This window comes from Electrona antarctica (assembly GCF_951216825.1).
Source record: "Electrona antarctica genome assembly, chromosome: 2".
NCBI classification, from domain to species: Eukaryota; Metazoa; Chordata; class Actinopteri; order Myctophiformes; family Myctophidae; genus Electrona; species Electrona antarctica.
This window is the reverse complement of record NC_136807.1, coordinates 11,887,947-11,912,003: the sequence shown is the minus strand read 5'-3', so window position 1 is coordinate 11,912,003 and position 24,057 is coordinate 11,887,947. Positions and strand designations below refer to the sequence as shown.

Here is a 24,057-nt window from a genome sequence, read left to right as displayed (position 1 = left end):
TCATTTAAGGTTAAGTTAAGGGGTGGTTGTTGCCTTTTTTTTCCTATTTGCTGACTACTTATAGTAATAATGAAAAATACACATGAGTGCCTTTTCAGCAGGAAGTGGATCTGGGAGGGATTCCATGTTCCTCCACATGCGCTAGCCATCCCAGAGAAACTTGACACTATCGCACTGTTTTGACTTTAACTTTTAACTTAATAATGGTGATTTATTACACAAAAAAAAAATACAAAACAAAAACTAACAAAGTGTCTTGTTTGCCTGTCTATCTTTTCTGCAGTATGTTCAGTTCACAGGTTTCTACCGACTGAGTCTTGCATGCTGCTGCTCGGTATCTTCTTCACCTGTCAGTTGGCCTTGCGTCTGGCGGAGGTGCCATTCAACCCTGTGAATGCTCTAGGTTGCGTCTTGCGCCTTAGCATTTAGCGACGTCCGTCTGTGGTGCGTCTGGGTGTGGTAAGTCTGTCTTGTTTGTCTGTGGTGCGTCTGGGTGTGGTAAGAGTCTGTCTTGTCTTGTCTGTCTGTGGTGTGTCTGGGCGTGGTAAGTCTGTCTTATTTGTCTGTGGTGCGTCTGGGTGTGGTAAGAGTGTCTTGTCTGTCTGTGGTGCGTCTGGGCGTGGTAAGTCTGTCTTATTTGTCTGTGGTGCGTCTGGGTGTGGTAAGAGTCTGTCTTGTCTGTCTGTGGGGCGTCTGGGTGTGGTAAGAGGTAAAGTACTCTCCCACCACTGCAGCAGAAAGCTGTGTTCAAAGCCCAGCAGTAACAAACACAATTGGCCGTGTTTACGGGTGGGAACTTATTCAACTTAATCTGGCGATGGATCAAGTGACCGTCCCTTTTGCTGCACTGCAGGAACTACTTGCAAGTGTGTATGGGAGGATGCACAAGTAGTTTATACCTACCCAGCTGTGGGGGTGGTGGTGCCAGCAACAGGGACTCAAGGACACTTGGGGCAATTGGGAATTGGCGATGACTAAATTGGGTCTCCTCCCATGGATTGTCGCCTTGACGTGGCGGAGGAGCTTACGAATTTCTTACCCAGAGAGCAGGTACCACCATGCTGGACAGCTTAAAGGGTAAGAGTTCAACTAAGGACAATCCGTATAGATAAAACAAACCTGTTACAGAAATCACCACAAGGATCCAAAGTATTCCAGGCAGACGTCCAAGGAGATGCCAGCCTGCACAAGGTACTAGGAGAAGATGGAGCCTGGTATGTAAGAATTTAGAAAGAACTATTGTATATAAACTACATTATGGCAATATTCCCTTCCTAGTATTGTGTTCAGAACGGTGCTCTGCTGTGAAGGAAACTGGGGCAACACTTTACTTAAAGGCCGGGTGTATAATGCGCTTAAAAGGCTTCATAACAAGTGTTTAATTATGCCTTACAACAGTATAACGAGGCTTATTTAGTGCATTATAAATGTGATTCAAATGCATTGTAGACCCAACCTTTAAAGCAGCATTATGTAACTTTACTCTTCTTCCCTGGATTTGAACCCGGTTTCCTGACATTTTTACCATTGAGCTAATATAGCTCAATATAGCTTCTTGCTTGGTGGATAAATTGAATCTTTTTTTTTGGTTATAGGTTTTGTGCAGTTCAGACTTTATAAAGCAACTCTGATTGATTAGGACAATTACCAGATTTGGGCTGACGGTGTGAACATGGTCTAAATGAAAAAATATAAAGCATGATGTAGCAGTATATGGAGTTGTATTATGCAAGCAGGCTTTTTAATAGTGTTTTATGTTCTAGTGTACTGTGGAGCAATCTGGGAACCTACGTCTCGAGAGACTAACTGTGGAGAGACACATGCTGGATGAGTATCTCATGGAGTTGACGCTCCTCGATTACGACATGGTTCACTGTGCCTCTCCCAGCTGCTGCTGGGTGGCATGCCATGGGTGAGTTGACTAGAATCCATCTATATGTTGGCTTATTACAAATGGCTAGCTTATCATTGTATCTTTTAATTTGAGTTTTTTTCCATTTTCCTGCAGACTACTACAGAGCCGTGTTGCACCACATATGATGATCCTAATTGTTTTTCATGCGTTTCAGACTCCTACAGAGCAGCATTTCACGACATGATGAGGCTCACCTGAAACCAATAATGCCAAGAATGTCATTGAGGGGAATAAACATTTCCAGGTGAGTTGGCACTAGGGATGGAGTTAGTATAAATGTAGGTTAGATGGCATGTTATTTAGACAGATGCTAGGGTCATTTCTTTACCAAGCATCCTATAGTTTCAATGTACAGATATGTTCAGACCAATTCTAGATTACTGAGACACGATCGCTCTCTGCATGTGATGTATGTGTTTACCTTAATTGCTTGCTTTAAGTTGCTCTGGACAAAGAGCATCTGCTTAATTGTAAATTGGAGTGAGTGGATGTTTACATGGATGAATAGTAAAATGTATTCTCCACTAGGGTTAATGTTAGTATAATGTAGTATAATATATTGGATTTAGATGGGAATGTTTAATACATGAGTTCCTCTCCACTAGGGTTAGTGTAATATAATGGAGAAAAATATGTTTAAATGCAATAATTCTAATGCTAGATTTCCCTCAACTAGGCCGTCAAGGAGAAGTACTCGGAGAGCAAGCTGAATGTCACTGGCCTTTCTAAGGTGCAGTCATCTACTGTGAAGAGCCTAGCTGCTCCCCTGCTTCATGGCAATCCCTGAGGTTGAATCGGACATTTTTGCAGACGTTGCCTTTCATTTATATTATTCTTTTGATGGGGTGACGAGTGAGGGCCTACTCAAAATGAAAGGGCGATGCAGTTTGGATGGGTGACTCGACGGCAAACGGTCAATCTACAAGCTCACGTGTTGTGTTGGGACCTTGTAGACAACTTTTCTGTCTACTTGTCATGTATGTTGTTGTGCAAAAGACAATGTAACATCAATTATGTTAATGTTCTGTTCTCTGTACCATCATATGTTTGACATGAGACCTTTGCAATTTACATATTTATGAATTATCAATGGCAAAATATAGCAAAGTTCTCATATGTACATTTTTGTAAATATCTATGCATTATGTAAATAATAAATATACATATTTTGAATTGGTGGTATAATCTCCTTCAGTAGTATGGTAATGTTTAAAAGAAAGTTGTGCCACTAGTTGTAATGCCCATGAAATCTTCACCTGGTTTATTTTCTTTATTTATTTTTTCTAATAAATTAATTGAATAGACCATTGGTTCCTATTGGTGTGCCTTGGGATTGTGTGACAGACATGCATTATTGCAATATACTGTATAGTACTAACATTTTTGTTTACATGAGTATTTTGTGCACACCCAGTTTCCCCATGCAGAAGCAAAACTATTATATACCCACAAAGAATTTTAAACTACTTTCAACCTAAGGAATTTATCTCTCCCCCCCCCAAGACAAAAGATCTACAAGCTCATTGTGCCATACTGAGCTTGTAGATTGTCTATTTTCACTATAAATACAGGTATGGCTTGATATTTTGACTTGTCTCTTGGTGTTGGGCACAAAGTGAACAGCTCTGGAATAGACTGCAGCGGGGAACCTTAATGTGTGGTATACTGTCTACTCTGTACCACATGCACTCATAATAGTACACTGGTTCTCAACAACAGGGGTCCAATATATGAACCCTTACCAGAGTATATAAAAGTGGATTTGGGGACCAGAGACAGATGACAAATTGTATAACTAGAGGTTTTTGGAATGAAAAGGGTTGAGAATCGGTGGTATAGTGAACTCTCACTCCTCTGAGGATGCAGGTGGAATTTGTGGATGTAGCAGCTTTAAATTAAAACTGACAGAAACCTTGAAAGACCTTTAAAATGGGACCTTTGCATCATGACTTGAATTTAACGTTATTTGTTTGGTATTTATTTATATACTCTATATATAGTATGACTAGTTGTCTTCTGGCGCCCCCTGCCGACACTATCCTTCCTTTGTCTGCTAGCTAGCTTCTCCAGAGTCTGTCATGAATGAAATTATTTGTGGGCAGGCAGTGACATGGTCAACCCTGAAAAGGACCCCGGCAGTCAGCTGTTAAAGGTTTTTCTCTATGGTTTTTCTTCACTCAAAACGATGTTTTTGGGGTGTTTTTTGCTTTACTGATGCTAACAAAAATACGCATAGGTCGGATCTTTGCCATGTACGATTTAACAAAAGAAGATTCTGAAACAAGCTAAGTGTACAACGTTACTTCCTAAATCAGGACACGGCATTTTCTTTTTATTGGGGAGGTGTTCAGAGGTTTGACAGGTGACAGGCAGACAACTGAGACAAGAATGGCAGACGAAGCCCTCTTCCAGTTTTTACACAGTGAATTGATACAGTACATTTACAAATCTGCTGAAAATGGAGAGTCGGTAAGAGTATTTTGTGTATTAATTATTTTTAACTCATCTCTTCCCCTCGTCATGAACATCACATCTATGATCTAAACCATAGCCTAAGATTTAGACTCTCGTAGTAGATGTATTTATTATCGATTCTGAGTGATGATGTCAGAATCGATACATACATCTACGAGAGTCTAAATCTTACATTAGGCTAATCTAACCAGATGCTTTTCACAGGAGAATGGAAGAAACATCACCAAACTGGAAAACATGGGATTCAGGGTTGGACAAGGACTCATAGAAAGGTAACGGTCAAATCAATGTTCCTATCCTGTATTACATCTCATTTTAGTGGTAGTCTACAATTATCATTTCATCAGATCGCATCGACAGAGACTGCCATTCCCACTTTATGCTCTCAATTATATTTCCCATGATTCCCATGATGAACAACGTAACGTAACTAGTATTGAAGAAAACAGTGTTTGGGACAAAAGAATAAAAGATAATGGAGATCTGTAACAAAAGGCGGTGAATATAATGTAATAGTAATATATGGAAATGGTGAATATGCTGCAGCATGAAATGAGTATTATAAGAATGCATTAATAACAGAAAATAATGAATAGGAAATCATGGGACATATATAATTAAACGTGTGAGGCTATAAAGGTGAAGTGGGAAAGGCAGTCTCTGTCTTCACCACAAGCAGGAACAAAGTGATATCTTTAGAATAAAATAGGTTGAAATATTTGAAAACTAAAACCTTAGGTTTTCAAACCTAGACAATCCAGAGCCAACCATGTGGTTCCCAAACGGTGTGCCATGAGCCAAGGCCAGGGTGTCTCCTTTCTAATTTTGTGACCACCACATATTATTATTGAAATATAAACGGCAATAAGAAAATAGATTTATTTCCTGTTTAGTGTTTAACCCATTCTGAACGTGTTTTAAGAATTATGTTATACTTCTGTCTACAAGCTCATAGCGCAGCACCGAGTGCTATTTTTGAAAAATCGTGAAAATGTGGCGCAGATCTTTGAATATGTATTCTTTTCGAGCGAACATTTTTAACTCAAATCTTTGCTTCTGGGGGGTCCCTGGAACAACATATTTTCAGATAGGGGTCGGTGGCCAATTACATATATTTTTGGGAGTCCTTGACATGAAAATGTTTGAGAACGATGGGATGAGAAACATGGGTTTATCAGAAAACTGTCACGATTTAGATGACTTTTATAGAATCGTCATCAGGTCTAAATGGGTTAATGTAGTTCTGTTAGTGGCAGTGGGTCTCTTATTGGTCTCTCTCTTCACTCTCTCACACACACACACACACACACACACACACACACACACACAGTCACACACACACACAAGCACACTGGACTGCATTTACAATACTAATCTCTTTGCCTCCAGGTTTACCAAAGACACAGCGCGCTTCAAGGACGAATTGGATGTAATGAAATTCATCTGTAAGGACTTCTGGACGTGTGTTTTCAAGAAGCAGATTGACAACCTCAGGACGAACCACCAAGTAAGACTTATTGGGCAGTATTATGCGTGTCTTAAGTACCAGGTCTTGTGACTTAACTTAAGACCTGGAGGCGTGGTCAATGCTGTTTGGCCACTCAGAATAGCCGAATGGCATTGATCACGCCTCCAGGTCTTAAGTTAAGTAATAAGACCTGGTACTTAAGACATGCATAATACTGCCCATTGTCTCCACAAGCACACATGGGACCAGTGGTGGACAAAGTGTATACTCGAGTAAATACTCAAAAGTAGCCTAGTGGAAACCAGACAAATCTGCCATTGCAAAAAGAAAATGCCCTCGCCAGATTTGGTCTGGCACCGCTCAGTTGCCATTGGATTTCACTCCCTCCGAAGTAGTGAGGGACCAATCGGGGACCAGCATGCAAATATGGGGCAGGTTTATCACCAGAGACATTTTTTATCCTTTTTTTTCTACTTAGTTAGTTACTGTCCACCACTGCATAGAAGTAGGACCTACTACTGTATCTCCAGTCAACAAGTAGTAATCCACAGATCATCAGTTTTGTTCCACAGTGGGTCACATGTTAATGGGAAGTAACTTTCATTCTCAACAACACATTACAATGTCCACACACACACACACACACACACACACACACACACACACACACACACACATAGGGCAGAGAGATTAATAACGTAACTAAGGAATGCGAGTAACTTCAGTCGTACATAAACGAATGCGACAAACTTGCCACGTGCGCCATGAGCGGCTCCAAAGAATGTATCGTGAAGAGAATGATGGCCCGCAACACTCTCCACTCAAGAGTGCTGGCTATCATTCTCTCACGATAGATTCATAATTTGAATAATTTGAACAATGTATATTCATGCCAGGAGTAAAGACTGCAGTTAGATCCAGCTCTCACACAACATAGGACCGTTATGTCATGATTGCTGTTGTGATGCTGTTGACATTGTCATGTTTGTCATGTTTTGCAGGGCATCTACGTGCTACAGGATAACAAGTTTCGCTTACTCAGTCAGCTTTCTGCCGGAAAGCAGCATTTGGAACATGCCCCAAAGGTTAGACTCTCTAAACTGCACATTAGTAAATATTCAATAGTACTTTTAGCTTTTATAGTGTCTTGTTAAGACAACCCTATACTGTCAGCATGGGCCGGATTTCAAACCAAGACGACATGATATGTAGCCAGTCAGCCAGTCACCCAAAAAAAAAAAAAGTAGCATGTGACATGTAAAACTAGGGGGTTTTCATGATTCTGAATCCATTCCAAGCATTAGTTTTGCAAAAAAAAACACTCCTTGGGCTAAAAAAACAGCCATAGCCGTCATCACAAATGTGATGAGGTCAGCACATTTAGTGGGCAAGTGGCTATGGCCGAATTTAGGCCAAGGAGTGTTTTTCGTGCAAAACTAATGCCTGGAATGGATTCTTACATTCTCACATGCTACTTAAAGCACAATGAAATTTGGAAAATGTTATAGGTTGCCTGGTGTGGTATACAAAAATGGCCATAACTTTCGCGATGTTTCCGGGAGAGCAGGCCTCTCATTCTGTGGACCTTAATGACCAAATGAATAGAGAAAACACAAATAAAAAGTACGGCATGACATCACAAGTTAAACTCTATTCATTGAGCTTTTGGGCCTGTGGCTCCTCGACTAATGGGTCTACAGTTATGTGGTAAAACATTCACCAGATTTCACTTATCTGTGTGTATGTGCAGATATGGATATTTACCTAATAGGCTGCCAAGCCAGCCGGAAGGCGAGCCACTGGTTTGACTCCCGAGCCCACCGACCTAATTACTGTACCCTATATCAATAAAGGCAAAAAAACGCCAAAAACATATCCTAAAAAATTCTTTATACTGCAGCCACATTGACTATTTTCGAACCAAACATTCGGGCTGGACCACTTTTAGGGGTTTCACTCAGTAAAACAACGTGGCAAGAAATGTAATATCGAGTATCAGCCGATATACAAGATCTGACATTACAAGTCACTGTTGGTCTGCTGCGGTAATTTCCGATCACTACAATACCCAAAACATGTTTTAAAATCTGGTAATATAAAATATTCTGCCCACACCACACATAAAATATTCTGCCCCAAACCTAGCCTGGCGAGGCCAGACTCATAGCGAGGGTTCACTGATGGGAGGAAACATCAGTGAACCCTCGCTATGAGTCTGGCCGCGCCAGGCTACCTCGAACCGGCCTTGTTCCCAGCCCCACCAATTACCAGAAGAAATAACTTGTTTCTTTATATACAGCAGAGTGCAGAGTCTGTGTTCAAAGACAGTGTTGTGTTGTGTTTTTTTTTTAAATAATGTTTTTTGTTTTCCAGTATTTGGCCTTCACGTGTGGTCTTGTGAGGGGAGGGCTTTCAAACCTGGGAGTCAAGAGCATTGTTACGGCAGAGGTGTCTGTCATGCCTGCATGTAAGGAACACATTTCAGTTTCAAATGACAAACATCATACGTTAATGGCAATGAGTTTATAATGATCGTATAAAACGATTTGATTGATATTTTAAAATTAAGAGTTTATTTAGCAGTGAAGATTCCTTTCATTATCTATTTATTAAGTGATAATAGACGTAATTAATTCCACCCTATATTTCATTTCCTTTCTAGGTAAATTCCAGGTTATGATCCAGAAAATGTAGAATCTCAAGAGGCCATTGTCATCTTACACTGTCTTGCCTTTTTAAGTCTTTGTTCTGAAGTTTGACATGTAAAATATTGTTTGTAACAGATTTTTATTTTATTTGTATATTATGTTTTTATATTATGTGTTTCGTAGAACGGCACGCTCACAACGCAACGCATGATGTTGTAAGCTGTAAGATCTTTTTGTGTCGAGGGGAAAAAAGGAGAAGGCCTGGTACAGACCCCTGGGGCCCTCCGGTCAGCAAAGGATCCATTTCATTTCACATGTGGCTCAGAGCATCATAATGTTCAGTAATTGATGTGAAGCTCTGAGAAAATATTTTGTTGTTTCTTTCTTGCTTTTCCTATAAACAAGCTATGAGGTGTCTGGTGACAATTTCAGATGAAACAAAGTCTACAGTGCAAAACAGGTTTGTGTGTCATTGATCAGAGTAGTCTTGGCTGGTTTCAAACTAGCGTCCAAATTAAGCACCTTTTCTATTCCATGGACCCCCAAATAGCCTCTGGCTGCAGTCCATCCCCTGGACCCCTACTGCAAAACGGCTTAAAAAAAATCAACAAAAAAGATAGAAATGAGCCAATAGATAACATTGGACATTTCTGAGCAGTGCTTTGTGTGTATTGCTCACTTCACATGAGTGTGATTTTTTTGTGTGAAGAAAAAGACCACAAACTATATTATAAAAATCATCAAATTGTCAAATAATACATAAGAAAGAGGCAAATATATAAGATGCCTCAACTCCTACAATTCCAAGTGTCTATCAAGGCCCCCCAGTTCAAATATGATTGTTTTGGGGGTGCTGTGGCCTGAAAAGGTTGAGAACCATTGCTCGACGCTTCTAACGATCCTGGACATTCGTTTTGGACCGGACTGATTTCAATTTCCTGCAGTTTGGCATCCCTAATTAATTAGTTAGTTAGTTAGTTAGCAGATGATTAGAAAATACGGCCAAATAGCAACTGAAAATATTTGTTTTGCATTTACAGTATATTACAAGATGAAAGTTGTCATGATTATGTTCACTGGGTGTTGATTAAAAACCCAATTACTTGAACAATTAGCATTTCAAAATAATAATAATAAGACTGTTTAATTATTTAATTATCTGTGTTGTGTTTTTATTTGACAATGATATTGAAGTCAAGAACATCTTCCTGAACTGCATAGACCTGCTTGAAGTGCATCATAAAATGTTCACATGTATGAAGTACAGTGGTGGAAAAAGTACTCAATTGTTTTACTTAAGTAAAAGTACCAATACTGCAAGTAAGTAAAAGTAAAAGTACGGAATTGAAAATGTACTTGAGTAAAAGTACAAAAGTATCGGCATCAAAATGTACTTAAAGTACTAAAATTAAAACTACTCATATTGCAGAATGTCCCATTTCACAACTTCAAATGTGTACAAAATCTATTGAAAATAGCGGATCTACAAGCTCACAATGCGTCGCGTTAACTTGCGACGCATTGTGAGCTTGTAGATCGTCTATTTTCAAATGGCCGAAATGTATAGGGTTGAAGTGGTTAATGTAGGTTTTCTAATCAAAATTAAAATTAAAATAGTAACTAGTAACTAAAGTTTACAAATAATTGTAGTGGAGTAAAAGTACAAATTTTGGCTCTGAGATGTAGTGGAGTAGAAGTAAAAGTACTGGAAATTGGAAATACTCAAGTAAAGTACAAATACCTCAAAATCGTACTTAAGTAAAAGTACTTAGTTACTTTCCACCACTGATTTAGTATGAACAGAAACAGCTTTAAGAGTTCATTACAATATATTGTAAAGAGAGGACATGCAATGTTTTGGTTGTCGTTCTGGTTACATATGCCTCGAATATGATGCTGTTTGTATGTCCAAACAGTAAAGTTTTCCAATGCATCAAATGTAGTTGTTTAGTCATGAGCTGACACTGGTATGACGAAGGAGGGCATTAAATCAAGGGTGTGTGTGTGTGTGTGTGTGTGTTTATATATATACACACAAAAAAATCCGTATTTAGCTGCCAAAACAAAGGAAATACCTACAGAAACTTTCACACGAGACATGGTTTGTCAAAATAATTTGCGGCTTCATGGATTAGTCTACTCTGCATAACACTTAACCCATGGCATGTTGTCAATTGTTTAATTATTTTATGTAACCAGACACATGGAAATGCCTTCAATCTGCTCTTATTAAAACCACCCTTAATGTGCTCAGAAGACATAAGTCTCACTCACTAAATAAACTTCAACCTTGAACCTCAGATCTAAGATGTATTTATTAGAATTTATTTAAAAATACGTTTTCTTATTAATTCGTTTAGATGAACAGACTGAAACAAAAAAAAAGTGAGGGGAATAAATGTCCTTAATGCAATTTAATGTTGTTTGTAGTCTTGTGTTTTGTAATGGTTTTGTGTGGACCCCAGTAAGACTATAGCTGATTGCTATGGCATCAGCAAATGGGGATCTTTTTCAAATAAACAAATGTGGGTATCAAGTCTATTTATATTTGTAGTCATTTCTTTCAACATTCCCAAAGTCTTAAATCGAAGAAGGAAAAACAAATCCAGAGCCAAACCATTGTAGTAATAAAATAATATTTATTATGAACAACCATAATGTTTGAAGCTAACACAAACACATCAACTCTATGAATAAAGAAAATAGACAACATACAATGTAGCTCAACTACAAACTGTCAACCCTCCACAATATTGAAACCAATATTACTAATTACAGAATATTCCTTTACATTGTGTGATTTAAAGAGTCTGTCAGTGATCTATCTTTCTGCTTATTTCAGGTGCTAATGGAATTCGCTTTAGCTGTGATGGCTTATGTCATTGTCTGGCTGGCTGTTGGGCATCTTAATGTTATTCGCAATGCAGTATCCAAAATGGAAATTTGAAATGTTTTTCATGGCTTTTCTGTTACCATTAGTAGCCTAGGTATTTCTTTGCTCATATTTAAAACACTCAAGGCTCGGAAAATTGTAGTACAGTACAGTACTGGGTAATTTGGATTTCACATAACTATGTTCTCTTTTGAAAGTCAGCCGTTTTTCTATCAACACTGCATTCCCCTCAACACCCCACCACCAAACTGCAGGGAAAAACAAGAAAAAATATATACAGTCTCAAAATAAATATAGTTCTTGGCATGGGTGAGAGAAAGCAGTGGGCTTACTTGCATCCAAATTTAGACAAGACCAAAGGGCCGATACAGCTGTACTGTAGGCTATCTAACAAAATATAAGAAATGTCCACAAAGTATCTAAAGATTTATCTGAGAAATGATCTCTTACAAAACTCTGGACCTACACAGTATGAGTGCCTTGTCAAAAGATAATGTCATTGTCCAAATCTTAGGCTATCAAGTATCGAATAGCTTTTTTGACAAGTGTAATTATGGTTACTAAACAAAGGTCATCATCAGCATCTCTCGCTGCCAAAGTAGCAACTGTGAAGCAACGCTCGTGTATCGAATAACACATACTATTCATAGGGCTTGTATCATCATTACCTCAGCCATAGCTGTGGGCAGGTCACTCAAAATTCCTTTCTACGAAACTACAGCCAAGCGCATTCCTGAGTATAGCATCATAGACCTCATCTCGAATGCTTGTCATCGAGGGTGGGATCACTTTATTCACATCTGAGGTGTACACACACACACACACAGTACAATCCTGAGAGTTGATTTCACTCTTGAGAGTGTGCTTCCATTTATACACTCTCTCAGTTAAATTGATACTATGGATTTCACAGTGTCGTATTTTTTAACGACAGTTTGAGGCTTCCAATTCAGTTTATTGGTTTCGCTCAGTGAAATGTTTTTAAAGAGCTAACCCATTTAATGGCATTTCTATCTCTGGGACCCCCAATTTATATTGTAAAATCAATGTTAAACTCTGAGAGTGTACAAATGGAACCAAATGGACCCGTTGGTTCCAATTGTATAATCTCAGACTTACAGACCGACCCGTAAGGGTCCATTTGGTTCCAAACTATCATTTAGCTGGGGACCCCCTGGGACTCCCTCAAGTACCCCTGGGGGTCCCTGGACCCCACTTTGGGAATGGGAACCAATGGTCTATGCTATGCTTCATGATGCTCTCTTATGAAGACATGTATTTACAACTTAATTTCACGTCGTCAGATACAGACCTACTTGCTTCCAGTTTGTCATGCTTATTTCACTGCAATATTAGCAATACAAAAAAAAACGTTATTTACATGCTTCTTTAGAAATTCTCAACACCTTGGCTGGAGAAAGGAACATTGTTTGGTCCTAAATAATTTGTCTGTTATAATACGTTAGAAAAAGAGCACAAACATTATCTCTGGGAAAGACTCACGCATTAAACATAGCTAATAATATTTAGTATTTTTTTAAACAAGAAGGAAATAGCTTAGCCAAGGAGCCATGATACACACAGCCAATAACAAGAAGCCAAAACTCATTTGGTCAGCTGCTGTTTTGTCCAAAGGAGGTTGAAACAAAATGATGAAAGCAACAACACAACTCACATCAACGGTCAACCTATTTCTTTCTACCTACCTAGAAGAAGCCATCTACAGTGAGTACATTATCATGATTCATGTTAATCAATGCTTACATTGGACACTAATATGCAACAAAAAAAACAATTGCACCTGTTCACTTTTCATCCACGGTTTGCATTCCGTGCGTCTCATAAAAGTGCAGGTGCAGTTTTTTGTCTTGCAGCATTATTATTCAAAAGGAATATCCAGTATACTTTTAACACGAAAGATCCACTTATTTTTCTTTGACTCATTACTACAGCTGGTGTTATAGTGACCCTTCACCTAAATCAATTCTCATACAGTAGCCTGTATGTGTTAATAGTTCACCTATGAAGGATCATTGTATCTTATAATGCTCAACAGAATGTGAACATTATTGTGTATGGTGAATGAACACATTACGCTGAAACGATTAATTGATAATGTACCTTTACCCTTTTCAGACTTTATACTCGAGTTATAGTCGGTGCACGATTCCGTCATACAGCAATGTATAAATCGGACTTCACTAAGATCATCATTATATAATACACCAACACCAGCAGTATGTCACTTCAGTACACTGAACACATTTCTGAATTTATCTGGTCACTTTACACATATATATATATACAAAATATGATTGGAGTGAGGAAATACAGTAACCAGATGAGTGGACCACATGCAAAAAGTGTTACAGTTACTCAAGTGCTAAAATATACACTCTTTATATTAACTGTTCCCCCCACCGCCCACCCACCCACCCATCCCGCTACCCATCCCACTTTAGTCTTGTCCTGCACACGTTTCTGACTGACAGCCTACTGTGTGCTGTACTCATAACATCTCCATATCCAACTCATCAAACATTTGATGAGTTTTATATCACCCACCGAATTCTGTGTATCAGTGAAGCAAAAATGTGACCTCATTTTAAGGTTTGGACCAAAACTGTCCACTGAAAGGGTGTGCTCTTCTACAGACTAACAGGTGTTACACATGTAACTATGTTTCTATGAATTCCTACAGTAGCTTGTTTACTGGCGGTCAGGAGGGAATGAAACCGAACGTACATTGTGGTGATCAGTGTAAAAAGAGGCTCCAGTAGGGATATCATGGCTCCACAGGAGGGCCTTGTGCAAGGGCCAAAAACGAGAATGGCACCTAGAGCCCGTCGGAGGAGTTCAGACTGGACGCGTCATCGGTGTGCCTGCGGCTGGTGCGTTTAGCTGGCAGGTTAGCGTTGAACTGCTGCCAGTAGGCCTGGCAGTACTGGCTGATGAGACGAATCTCGGGCTGGGAGGAGAGCTTGTGCGGCAGCAGTGGGGGCGGTTGGTGTTGGTGTGGCAGGTGGTGGTGAGGCTTCTCCTGGCCGGCGGGCTTGTCTGGGAAGGTGAGAGCGTGCACGATCTCCCTGTCGAGGACGCGGAGGGCCACGCGGGCCATCGTGTGCTTGAAGTTGTTCTCCGTGGCCAGGCAGTGGTACAGCCCGCTGTCTGCCTGACTCAAAGACTTAAGTAGGATCCCATGGGCCGTCTTCAGAACCTCCTGCTCCCGGTTCAGCTAGAGGAAATAGCAATTGCCAGATTTCATACTGTTGGGACAGTTCTATTTAATATATTTAATCCATTTAGACCTGACAGATTCTACAAATGTCTTCCAAATCATGACAGTTTTCTGAAAAACCCATGTTTCTATGACTCAGTGGTTCTCAAACATTTTCATGTCAAGGACCCCCAAATATATATGTAATTGGCCGCCGACACCCATCTGAAAATATGTTGTTCCAGGGACCGCCCCATAAACAAAGTTTAAAAAGTTCGCTCTGAAAGAATATATATTCGAAGATTTGCGCCACATTTTCACGATTTTTCAAAAATAGCAGATCTACAAGCTTGTAGCTCTGTATAAAGTATAACATAATGCTTAAAACACCAAAAGGGGTTCCCGCCCAGAATGGTTTAATAACAGGAATGTAATGATAGCAGACTGGACTGGTCAACCAGTATGAAATAGTGACATCAGCTTGCACCCCTATACTCACCAGTTTCCTCTTGCCGTCATTCTGGAAAAACCACTTGACAGATGCTTGTGGCGATCGTGGTTGGCACTCGAGGAACGCGCTGCTCCCCTCCACACCGAACTGCACTGTCTCACTGAGCCTCTTCTCTACAAATCAGGAGGAGAGTGATTGATATTATATACTGTAGTACTTTATTGTCAGTTTGCACTGAAATTTGTTTTGCGACCCAGCGGCCTTGTATGCCTTGTGGTCAAGAACCTTTTGTTTCTGTAATGCCTGCTTTTCAAATCAGTTATTTTCGGCAAGCGAAACGGTCACTGGAAGAACTATGAATTACATACAGTATGGTCAAGGTCAATGACTGGTAAATTAATCAGGAATGAAGAGAAAGAATAAGAGATGTTGGTTCAGGGCAGGCCGTGTTTGCACCTTCAGGTGTGCTATTCTATATTAATATGTACACTAAGGGTGTAGTCACACATGCATAAAGTAAACAACGTCCAGTGGCAAAGCAAATTTGCATTACGTGTGTTTAATTCAACTTTGATGAGCGCCTCTCTACAGGCGTTGCAGGCCACCACCCTGCACTTGTGTGCCTGTGTTCATATCACACGCTCTCCCCTTTATATTACTTCTTGTGTTCTTCTGTCTCTCCTCTTTTCTCTCTCTTTCCTGTGTTACTCTGATCAAGTGATTATAGTGGCTGACCCTGTCCCACGTTTAAGAGAAGCTGGAGGAGAAGGAAGGGCTGCTCCTTCTCCCTCAGAAGAAGCAGCCTGCCTACCGTCGTGGTACTCTTGTTTCTGTTGCTCCTTATTTTGCGTGTTTATTTTGATGAAGGACGTCTGTTTTTGTGGCTTTGTTTGTTAGTTTAGTTTATATACTGTTTTGATAGACAAGGAAGAGAAAAATATTCTCTCTCTCACGTGTTCCTGATCAGGTGATTAGTGGGTGGTCCTGCCTCATTTTACCGTACGTGAGGTTGGAGCAGAAGGTCTCTCTCAGACGAAACATCATGCCTATGTTGTAGTGGTTTTGTTTCCGTTGACCCTTAGTTTGTTTATTTCTTTTGAGGATGGAGGTCTGTTTTTGTGGCTTGCCAGTTTAGTTTATATAATGTTTTGATAGTTTAGAGGAAGGTAGCTCTGTGTCCACTGGCACATTGTGTGGTTGGCCCAAACTTCCTAAACATAACAAAAGGATTTAGGCTAAATCCTTTTGTTATGTTTTGCCAGCCCAGACCTTCGGACTCCCAGAGTTTAGTTTAACTTTTGATGACACCTTTTTTGTTGTTGTTGTTAATAAATCATTTCAATTAAAACCTTGAGTATGGTGTCCTAAATGCCAGGGCTCCACTGACTGTGTTGCATCGCGTTGTGTTTTGACGGCATCAAAAAATTAACCGTGGCGAATGTGTGACGCTTTCCAAATGCACAACGCACAGGGTAACGTCGGCAGTGGAGCACCCTTCAATGATTAAAAAGGGAACATTCCCTGCGTTGACGACGATGCGACGCTGACGGACGCCCGATGGCTGCAGTGGAGCCCTGGCGTTAGCCTGAGCCAAATGTTTATTTTACTGTGGCCATGCATAGCAATGTTGCTTATTATGTATTCCATAACATGTGACAGTACCTTTAGCATTGAAGCCTCGACACTGTCGCAGTGGGTCTCCATGTTTGATGTCCTGTCTTCTACTCCGCCTGTGACAAAAATCATGTAGTCAGTCAGAGTGTATTCTCTCGTCTATCATATGAATGATGTCAATCATTCCTGTGTCTCCCATGATCACAGTGTTGAGTTTTAATTGTTATTAATTATAATTAATGATCACAATGTGCATCTATCCATCCATCTTCAACCGCTTATCCGTAGTCGTGTCGCGGGGGCAACAGCTCCACCAGAGAGCTTCAGATTTCCCTCGTCAGAGCAACATTAGTAACTTCCTCCTGGGAGATCCTGAGGCGTTCCAAGGCCAGTGAGTCAATGTAATCCCTCCATCTCATCTCCTCCCAGTGGGACGTGCCTCGAGAACCTTCCTAGGGAGACACGCGAGAGGCCTCCTAACCAGATGCCCGAACCACCTAAGCTGGCTCCTTTCCAGGCGAAGAAGCAGCGACTCTACTCCGAGTCACTCTCTCGCGTGACTGAACTTCTCACCCTATCTCTAAGGGAGATGCCATGCCACCCGTCAGAGAAAACTCATTTCGTCCTCTTGTATTCGCGACCTTATTCTTTTGGTCATGACCCACACATCATGACCATAGGTGAGAGTAGGACCGCTCGGTTGACAGAGAGCAGAGAGCTTTACCTTCTGGCTCAGTTCTCTTTTCGTCAGTGCGGTACAGCGACTGCAGTACCACCCCTGCTGCTCCTGCTGATCACAAGGTATATTTACAAAGGGCTAGAGCAGTGGTCTGATGTGCAGGTTGGTGCCTTGCATGGTTTCAGCTGCCATCGGTGTACGAATGTGTGGGTGAATGTAATGCACAATCTATGTAAAGCGCCTTGGATAAAGGCGCTATATAAATGCACCATTTACCAGTGGGCTAGAGTGTGTGTGGCCTCACCTCTTGGTGGAGGTGGTAAAGGCAGCACACGTCTCTCCATCCCAGGCACAGTAAGGGTCTCGGGCCAGACAGCAGTCTGAGCAGGCTTTGCCATAGACGGCACATCTATGCAGGGAGACCTGGGTGAGCCCTCTGTCTGACGATACGTACAGTTGTTGCTGCAAGTTACAACAGAGGAAACAGAAAGATTAGCCCTATATTCTTTGTTGTGTGACGAATAGAGAAAATAGTAAATTGGCTATTTTTGAGCCCCTCCTATATACAGCTTTTGTCCCCACAAAATGTCCACAACACAAACATTAACCCATTCTGACCTGAGATCAGATTCTGAAAATGTCTTCTACATCCTGACAGTTTCCTGAAAAGCTATGTTTCTATGTCAGTCGTTCTTCGATTTTTCAAAAATAGCAGACCTACAAGCTCGTAGCGCGCCACTCGGTGGTGCGCTATGAGCTTGTAGATCTGCTATTTTTCAATAGCTAAAGCATAACATAATGCTAACACCAAAAGGGGTTCCCGCCCACAATGGGTTAAATCAATGCCATTGACAATGAAGGGAAAATGTATTTATTTAATTTTGTCATCTTCTCCCCACACGTCTCATATTTGCCATCGACAATGAAAGGAGAAATTAGGTCAAATGTCCGCCAAATATGACGTAAATGTGTCCGCAACACAAACATTAAATGCCATTGACAATGACGGGAAAATTTACGTCATCTTGTCCCTACACATCTCATATTTGCCATCGACAATGAAAGGGGAAATGAGGTCAAATGTCCGCAAAATATGACGTAAATTTGTGGCAACAGGCATTCTGATTGGCCAGTATGAGATGAGCCATGATGATACGATGATAATCGTATCGTGATTATTATTATTTTCTTTTTCATCTATAATGGCATGCCCGAAATAGGGATGCCAGGGTGAAAGTGGTCAAAACAACAGAGACGTGAGAGAAGTGGTGCCATGCAAAACAGAACCCTCAGTGTCCATCTGGTAGACCAGTTTAAAGCAGCGATTCTCAACCTGTGGGCAGAGACCCACTGGTGGGCTCTGAGGATATTGCAACTGCAAGTGGTTTCCCCAAATAATGGCAAAACACTATGATTTTATTCATAATATCACATTAGTATTACCTTATTTTTAATTTTTTATGTAATTCTATTTTTATCTTTAGAACCTTGAAAAAGTATTTTTCATTGTTATACTGATAAATAAGAAATTATATTCTATGTTCCATTGATCCAACTTGGTTCCATTTGTCCACTCTCTGAGTTACAGACCCAAATGGGTCCATTTGGAACCGTGGTGGTCCCTGAAGCTAGCGATGAGAACCAGTGGTTTAATGCGGCTCAGGCATAGGCTCACCAGTGTTGTTTTCGTCGACTAATACTATGATGAAAAATGTTCGTTGACTACCTTTTTTCACTGACGAAAACAAAATAGAAACTAAATGAAAACTACGGTAAGCTATGAAAATGTTAGGAAGGGACTAGTTTTACACTTGGTTGCATGCTGAAAATAGCAGATCTACAAGCTCACAATGTGTCGTGTTGAGCTTGTAGATCAGCTATTTTCAGCAAGTGTAAAATCAGCCATTACAACGGCATCAAGGCCCGCCAAAATACATTTTAGTCGACTAAATCAACTGTAGATTTAGTCGACTAAAATCGCATGACATTTAGTCGACTACAACTAGACTAACACTAAAACATTCCATGTGAGTAAAATGTGACTAAAACTAAATTAAAACTATTCAAAAGACTATGACTAAAACTAAAATCAAATTTGCCAAAAACAAAACTTAGGCTCACCCTTTTGGATGATATCTTCATGGTCTTTATTGGAGCAGGAATCTGTGCGAGAGCAGAAACAACAGTGAGAACAAACACAGACACTCATTTCATGTTCGACAATGGAACACTGTTGCTATAAAACATTTGATTGTAATTACCCTGAAAACCTCCACCTCTTCCAACGTGAGCTGCTCCGTGCTGGCCGTGTCTTTGGGAAGAACTATGACTTTCTGAACTGTTCCACGGTCTGCAATAAAGTGGTTTAAGTTAAAATAGCATCATTGTAACAATTTTAGAAAATTGAATATACAGTATATTCAAAGTGGAACCACATCTTCCTCCAGGCCCTTAATGCCTCTGCCAAAAATGATGCAGAAACCAGAGGATGGAAGTTCCAACCTCTGGAAGTGTTCAACTTGGAATGACGCTCTAATCCAGGGGTGCCCAAAAGGTAGATCGTGATCTACCAGTAGATCACACAGGCTGTGCAGGTAGATCGCATGACATACCCCTAAACAATATATAATTTAAATAAATAAATATCTATTCGTGACATCTGTCACTTGAATTTAGGTGACTTCACTTGATTGATTGACATCAAAAAGGGCAAACCCACAACGCAATACTTTGTTTTCAAGAGTGTTTCGCACAAACGTCAGTATTACAAAGTTATATATACAAAAAAAAACCTACCAATTCCATTTCCTGATTCATGCCTAATATGTAACTATTTTCAACAATGGGATCATATATATTTTTTGGGTGGGTAGTACTGGGTAGTTTTTTTTTTTTAACTTTGTTTTTATTTCAGTTTAGGCAACTTCACAGAATTAAAAGCATACATTTTTCTTACAACTGCTTTTTTTCTTTTTTTTCACAACCTCAGCTGTTTCATACTTTCACAGAATATATATATATTATACACTCATACACACAAACAACTTCACATACATTTACAAGTATTCACAATAAAACTAGGAAATAAAATACTACAAGTATTCACCATAAAACAAGGAAAGTAGCGAGGAGCTGGGCATTTTGAAAGTAATCTCAAGTCTAAAAAGTGTGGCTAATGGCCTCTAACCACCATGCTCAGTTGGCAAATGTAATTGTAATGTGACTTCCTTGTCCAGCCCCTTGTCGCACAGGTATATTCTTTTAATAATGGAAAAAGCAGGGGCCCCTCACCCTTTAAATTCTAATGCATGAGGAGACTTTTTCCTTTTTTTAATAATCGTTGCTGTCCGGAAGAAAGGTTTTGGATTTTTTTTCATAAATCAATTTTATTGAACACCCTTTACGTCTGGGTTGGTGAAAAAATATTGAACCAATGGCGAGTATTAATAAAAAGTGCTAAGGCGGCCTGGGTGGTTAGCTCAACCGTCTGGGCACCTAGGCTGCTGAGCCAGCCTGACGGCATGTCACAGGTTCGACTCCCGATCCCGACGGCCTTTGCCGCATGTCTTCCCCCCCCATCTCTCTCCCCATTTCCTGTCAGTCTACTATCAATCTATCAATAAAGGCAGAAAAAGCTTCCCTGCTACAGTTTCCCTGTAAAGGAGCAACTTGGACACTCAGGCATGAAGGAAGCATGAGTTCAAGTCTGTTGCTCTCCCCATGTCCCCCATATATGGGGAGTAGGTTGGCGGAGGGTATGTAGAGCCCAGGATCACATTAGATAATTGACACAGGGGTGAAAAATGTGTTACAATCGTGGGATAAAAAAAGAAGTTTCCCTCTCAGATAATTTTTTGAACAGTTCTGGTATCACGGCTCAAACTGACCTGTGCCCAGGAACAGCACCTCATATCTCCCATCGGTGGCGTCCACCAGGTCCACCACGATGGAGGTGAAGCGGTAGTCGACACCAGTGCGCAGCACCAGAGGACGCTTGTGCATGGGGTAAACGGCGTGGTACATCAGAGGGTGTGCCCTCACAAAGTTCACCGCCTCATCGGAGAACTCCTTGGTGGAGCGGAGGCCCGGAGTGAAGGTTCCTCCCGGACACTGTGCAAACATAACAACAAAACAATGTAGCAACATATTAGAGTGTGACCTGTTGACACTAATAGGCTAATTTATGCACTCTGTAGTTAGTCTGTAGTGTATGTTGTTGCTTTCCAAAAATAACTCATCTAGAAGCTACAAATGCGTCACAGTGACGAGTTGTTCGTTTGGGCAAGTAAGTATTTTCTATTTATTTATGTCAGTCAGATACCAGTAACTCACGAATTGATTGAACACATATTTATTATAGAATGAATGATGAATAAAAGTGTGCATATAATATTTTATCGTTCGGCTCTGCTACATTTTTCTCCCTGCTCGGCACAATTATACAGCCATCATTAAACACTAAGAGCAGGGAGATAGATATACAATAACAATTCTGAAAATCTGAAAATATGTCGTTCCAGGAACGCCCCAGAAGCAAAGATTTGAGTTAAAAAACGCTCTGAAAGAATATATATTCAAAGATTTGCGTCACATTTTCACGATTTTTCAAAAATAGCAGATCTACAAGCTCGTAGTGCGGCACGAGTGCCGCACTACGAGCTTGTAGATCTGCTATTTTTCAATAGCTAAAGTATAGACATAATGCTTAAAACACCAAAAGGGGTTCCCCGTCCAGAATGTGTTAAAATACAAAAATGAGAGACTACTAGAGATTGTTCTAACCGTTCCAGGGCGAGGGTATGGGATCTTCCCGGTGTACGGCGTCCACTGGTAGTTGTGGCCATGCTTGTGAGAGAAGGGGCCGTTGAAGACATTTCGGATGTCAGACATGGAGTACACGCACACAGCCGAGCCTTTGAACACAGAGCTGTCACCATGATGACAGAAGAAGACAAAGGTCAAAGTTAAGGTTCAAAGGAACACGCACAGTGATGACAGGCGGGTGATAGATGACAATTATTTTGGAAGTAAAGTGTATTTTTACCCCGCAGTTGTAAATACTGCATACACGACGGGACTGCGTTCATCTTGTGTTGGCTGAATGAAAACGTCCTCTGAAAGTGTTTTGTAAAAGGGGACAGTTTTTTAGTGCTGCGGTGAGATAAACGTGTGCATGTACAGATATGTCTGTGCATGTTGTGTCTTATTAAGCCTATACATACAGTATATCCCCTACTTTAGCAAGCTAAAATGTTTAGATTTCCAGCGCACATCACAAGCTACTTACTCAGCTCATCAAAATGAGTCTCTACCCCGTCGCTCCCGATCACCGAACACACCAAGCGTGCTTTCAAGAAAGTTGTCCACTTGTTGACCAGTGACCGCTGTCCGCCGTCGTCATTCTGGGGGACGGGAGAACAATTTAGAGGTCCATCCTGCATCAACTCCGCTGTCTCCTACTGTCGGTGCTGATGTCATCCATCCACACTCAAAATGTACTGTTTAACCACTTAAAAAAAGTCTTCTGAAAGAATATATATTCAAAGATTTGTGCCACATTTTCACGATTTTTCAAAAATAGCAGACCTACAAGCTCGTAGCACGCCACTCGGTGGCGCGCTATGAGCTTGTAGATCTGCTATTTTTCAATAGCTAAAGTATAACTTTAGTTAAAACACCATAAGGGGTTCCCGCCCAGAATGGATTAATAGCTTTTTTTCTCTCACCAGGCAGACACGGCCCACCCTGGACAGCACATTCGGCGTGCTGCCCCCCGCCGCGTCCAAACTCTTTTCTCTGAAGAAGAAATACAGCTTGTCGTCATTCCTCTCGGAGCTGTCTGGAATCTGATGGATCTTCACAAACACGGGATCTGGAGATATAACACGGATAGACAGGTTTGGACTGGAGTGCGTAAGTCGAGGTAAAGCAAGATCCGTTTATTTGTAAAGACCCATTTCAGTCAATAAGGCAGTTCAAAGTGCTCACCGTTGAGCCAGCGGGAGTCGTACTGCTCTGTGCGGACGGCCGGCCTGTCCCCCAGCGTCCTGAACATGGCGGGGTCTGTTCCCATGAAGTCGACATGGACGCCTGCATACAGGTTCCCATCTGGGACACATCCACACAGACAACTCCGTATTCAACTGACATAAAGGGACGACATGTGTGTGTGTGTGTGTGTGTGTGTGTGTGTGTGTGTGTGTGTGTGTGTGTGTGTGTGTGTGTGTGTGTGTGTGTGTGTGTGTGTGTGTGTGTGTGTGTGTGTGTGTGTGTGCGTGCGTGCGTGCGCGTGTGCGTGTGTGTGCCTGTGCGTGTGCATGTGCGTGTGCGTGTGTGTGCGTGTGTGAGTGGTTACTCACTTATCAGAGCGGCAGCGTTCACTTGCCGAGGGTCATAGGAGCACTTGCCTTTCCCTGAATCTGCGTAGCCGGGTACGAGCCTGAACAGATACTCCTGTACACAAGTATAGTCCTTAGTGTTAAATTAAGACATTTAAGTGTGTTTCCCTGATTTTACAATCTGTCAGTCAACTCTCTCACAGTTGTATTTCAGACTTTTATATTTTATACATGAATGTTTAGTACTGGTGTTGTTGTTTTGTCCTGTATCTGTTCTGTAAATGTATCTGTTGTCTGTCCTGTCTTATGTGCAAACTTCAATAAAAATACTTGAATAATAACTCTCTCACAGTTGATTA

General features: G+C 40.8%; 2 protein-coding genes and 1 long non-coding RNA gene across 3 annotated transcripts in view; 2 read left to right on the top strand and 1 right to left on the bottom strand.

The window, feature by feature from the left end:
- The first annotated feature begins 1,011 nt into the window (after window positions 1-1,011).
- On the top strand, window positions 1,012-3,152 carry LOC306940245. The gene is made up of 4 exons (XR_013791997.1): window positions 1,012-1,214; window positions 1,764-1,912; window positions 2,070-2,159; window positions 2,592-3,152. It is a non-coding gene; the product is annotated as an uncharacterized lncRNA (long non-coding RNA).
- Window positions 3,153-3,956: 804 nt separating this feature from the next.
- On the top strand, window positions 3,957-9,677 carry trappc6b (trafficking protein particle complex subunit 6B). Its single transcript, XM_079522222.1, has 6 exons — window positions 3,957-4,384; window positions 4,595-4,662; window positions 5,780-5,897; window positions 6,860-6,943; window positions 8,232-8,325; window positions 8,521-9,677. The coding sequence occupies exons 1-6, from the start codon at window positions 4,304-4,306 to the stop codon at window positions 8,550-8,552; spliced, it is 477 nt and encodes a 158-aa protein (XP_079378348.1). The 5' UTR covers window positions 3,957-4,303; the 3' UTR covers window positions 8,553-9,677.
- A 2,817-nt stretch (window positions 9,678-12,494) lies between these two features.
- sema3gb (sema domain, immunoglobulin domain (Ig), short basic domain, secreted, (semaphorin) 3Gb) overlaps window positions 12,495-24,057 on the bottom strand; it is a 59,288-nt gene continuing 47,725 nt past the window's right edge. Inside the window, exons 6-18 of the mRNA XM_079517833.1 lie at window positions 23,720-23,813; window positions 23,349-23,468; window positions 23,087-23,232; window positions 22,648-22,762; window positions 22,405-22,474; window positions 22,143-22,287; window positions 21,248-21,470; window positions 19,622-19,710; window positions 19,482-19,523; window positions 17,665-17,822; window positions 16,730-16,797; window positions 15,116-15,240; window positions 12,495-14,634 (exon numbers count right to left, since the gene is read on the bottom strand). Of these exons, the coding sequence (XP_079373959.1) occupies window positions 14,236-14,634; window positions 15,116-15,240; window positions 16,730-16,797; window positions 17,665-17,822; window positions 19,482-19,523; window positions 19,622-19,710; window positions 21,248-21,470; window positions 22,143-22,287; window positions 22,405-22,474; window positions 22,648-22,762; window positions 23,087-23,232; window positions 23,349-23,468; window positions 23,720-23,813 (1,794 nt within the window). The 3' untranslated portion in view covers window positions 12,495-14,235. The remainder of the gene's footprint in view (window positions 14,635-15,115; window positions 15,241-16,729; window positions 16,798-17,664; window positions 17,823-19,481; window positions 19,524-19,621; window positions 19,711-21,247; window positions 21,471-22,142; window positions 22,288-22,404; window positions 22,475-22,647; window positions 22,763-23,086; window positions 23,233-23,348; window positions 23,469-23,719; window positions 23,814-24,057) is intronic.

Coding starts and splice junctions, on each gene's coding strand:
- trappc6b (XM_079522222.1), top strand. CDS start 4,304: ATGGCAGACGAAGCCCTCTTCCAGTTTTTACACAGTGAATTGATACAG. Junction 4,663..5,779: donor GGACAAGGACTCATAGAAAG/GTAACGGTCAAA, acceptor CTTTGCCTCCAG/GTTTACCAAAGACACAGCGC. Junction 5,898..6,859: donor ACCTCAGGACGAACCACCAA/GTAAGACTTATT, acceptor CATGTTTTGCAG/GGCATCTACGTGCTACAGGA.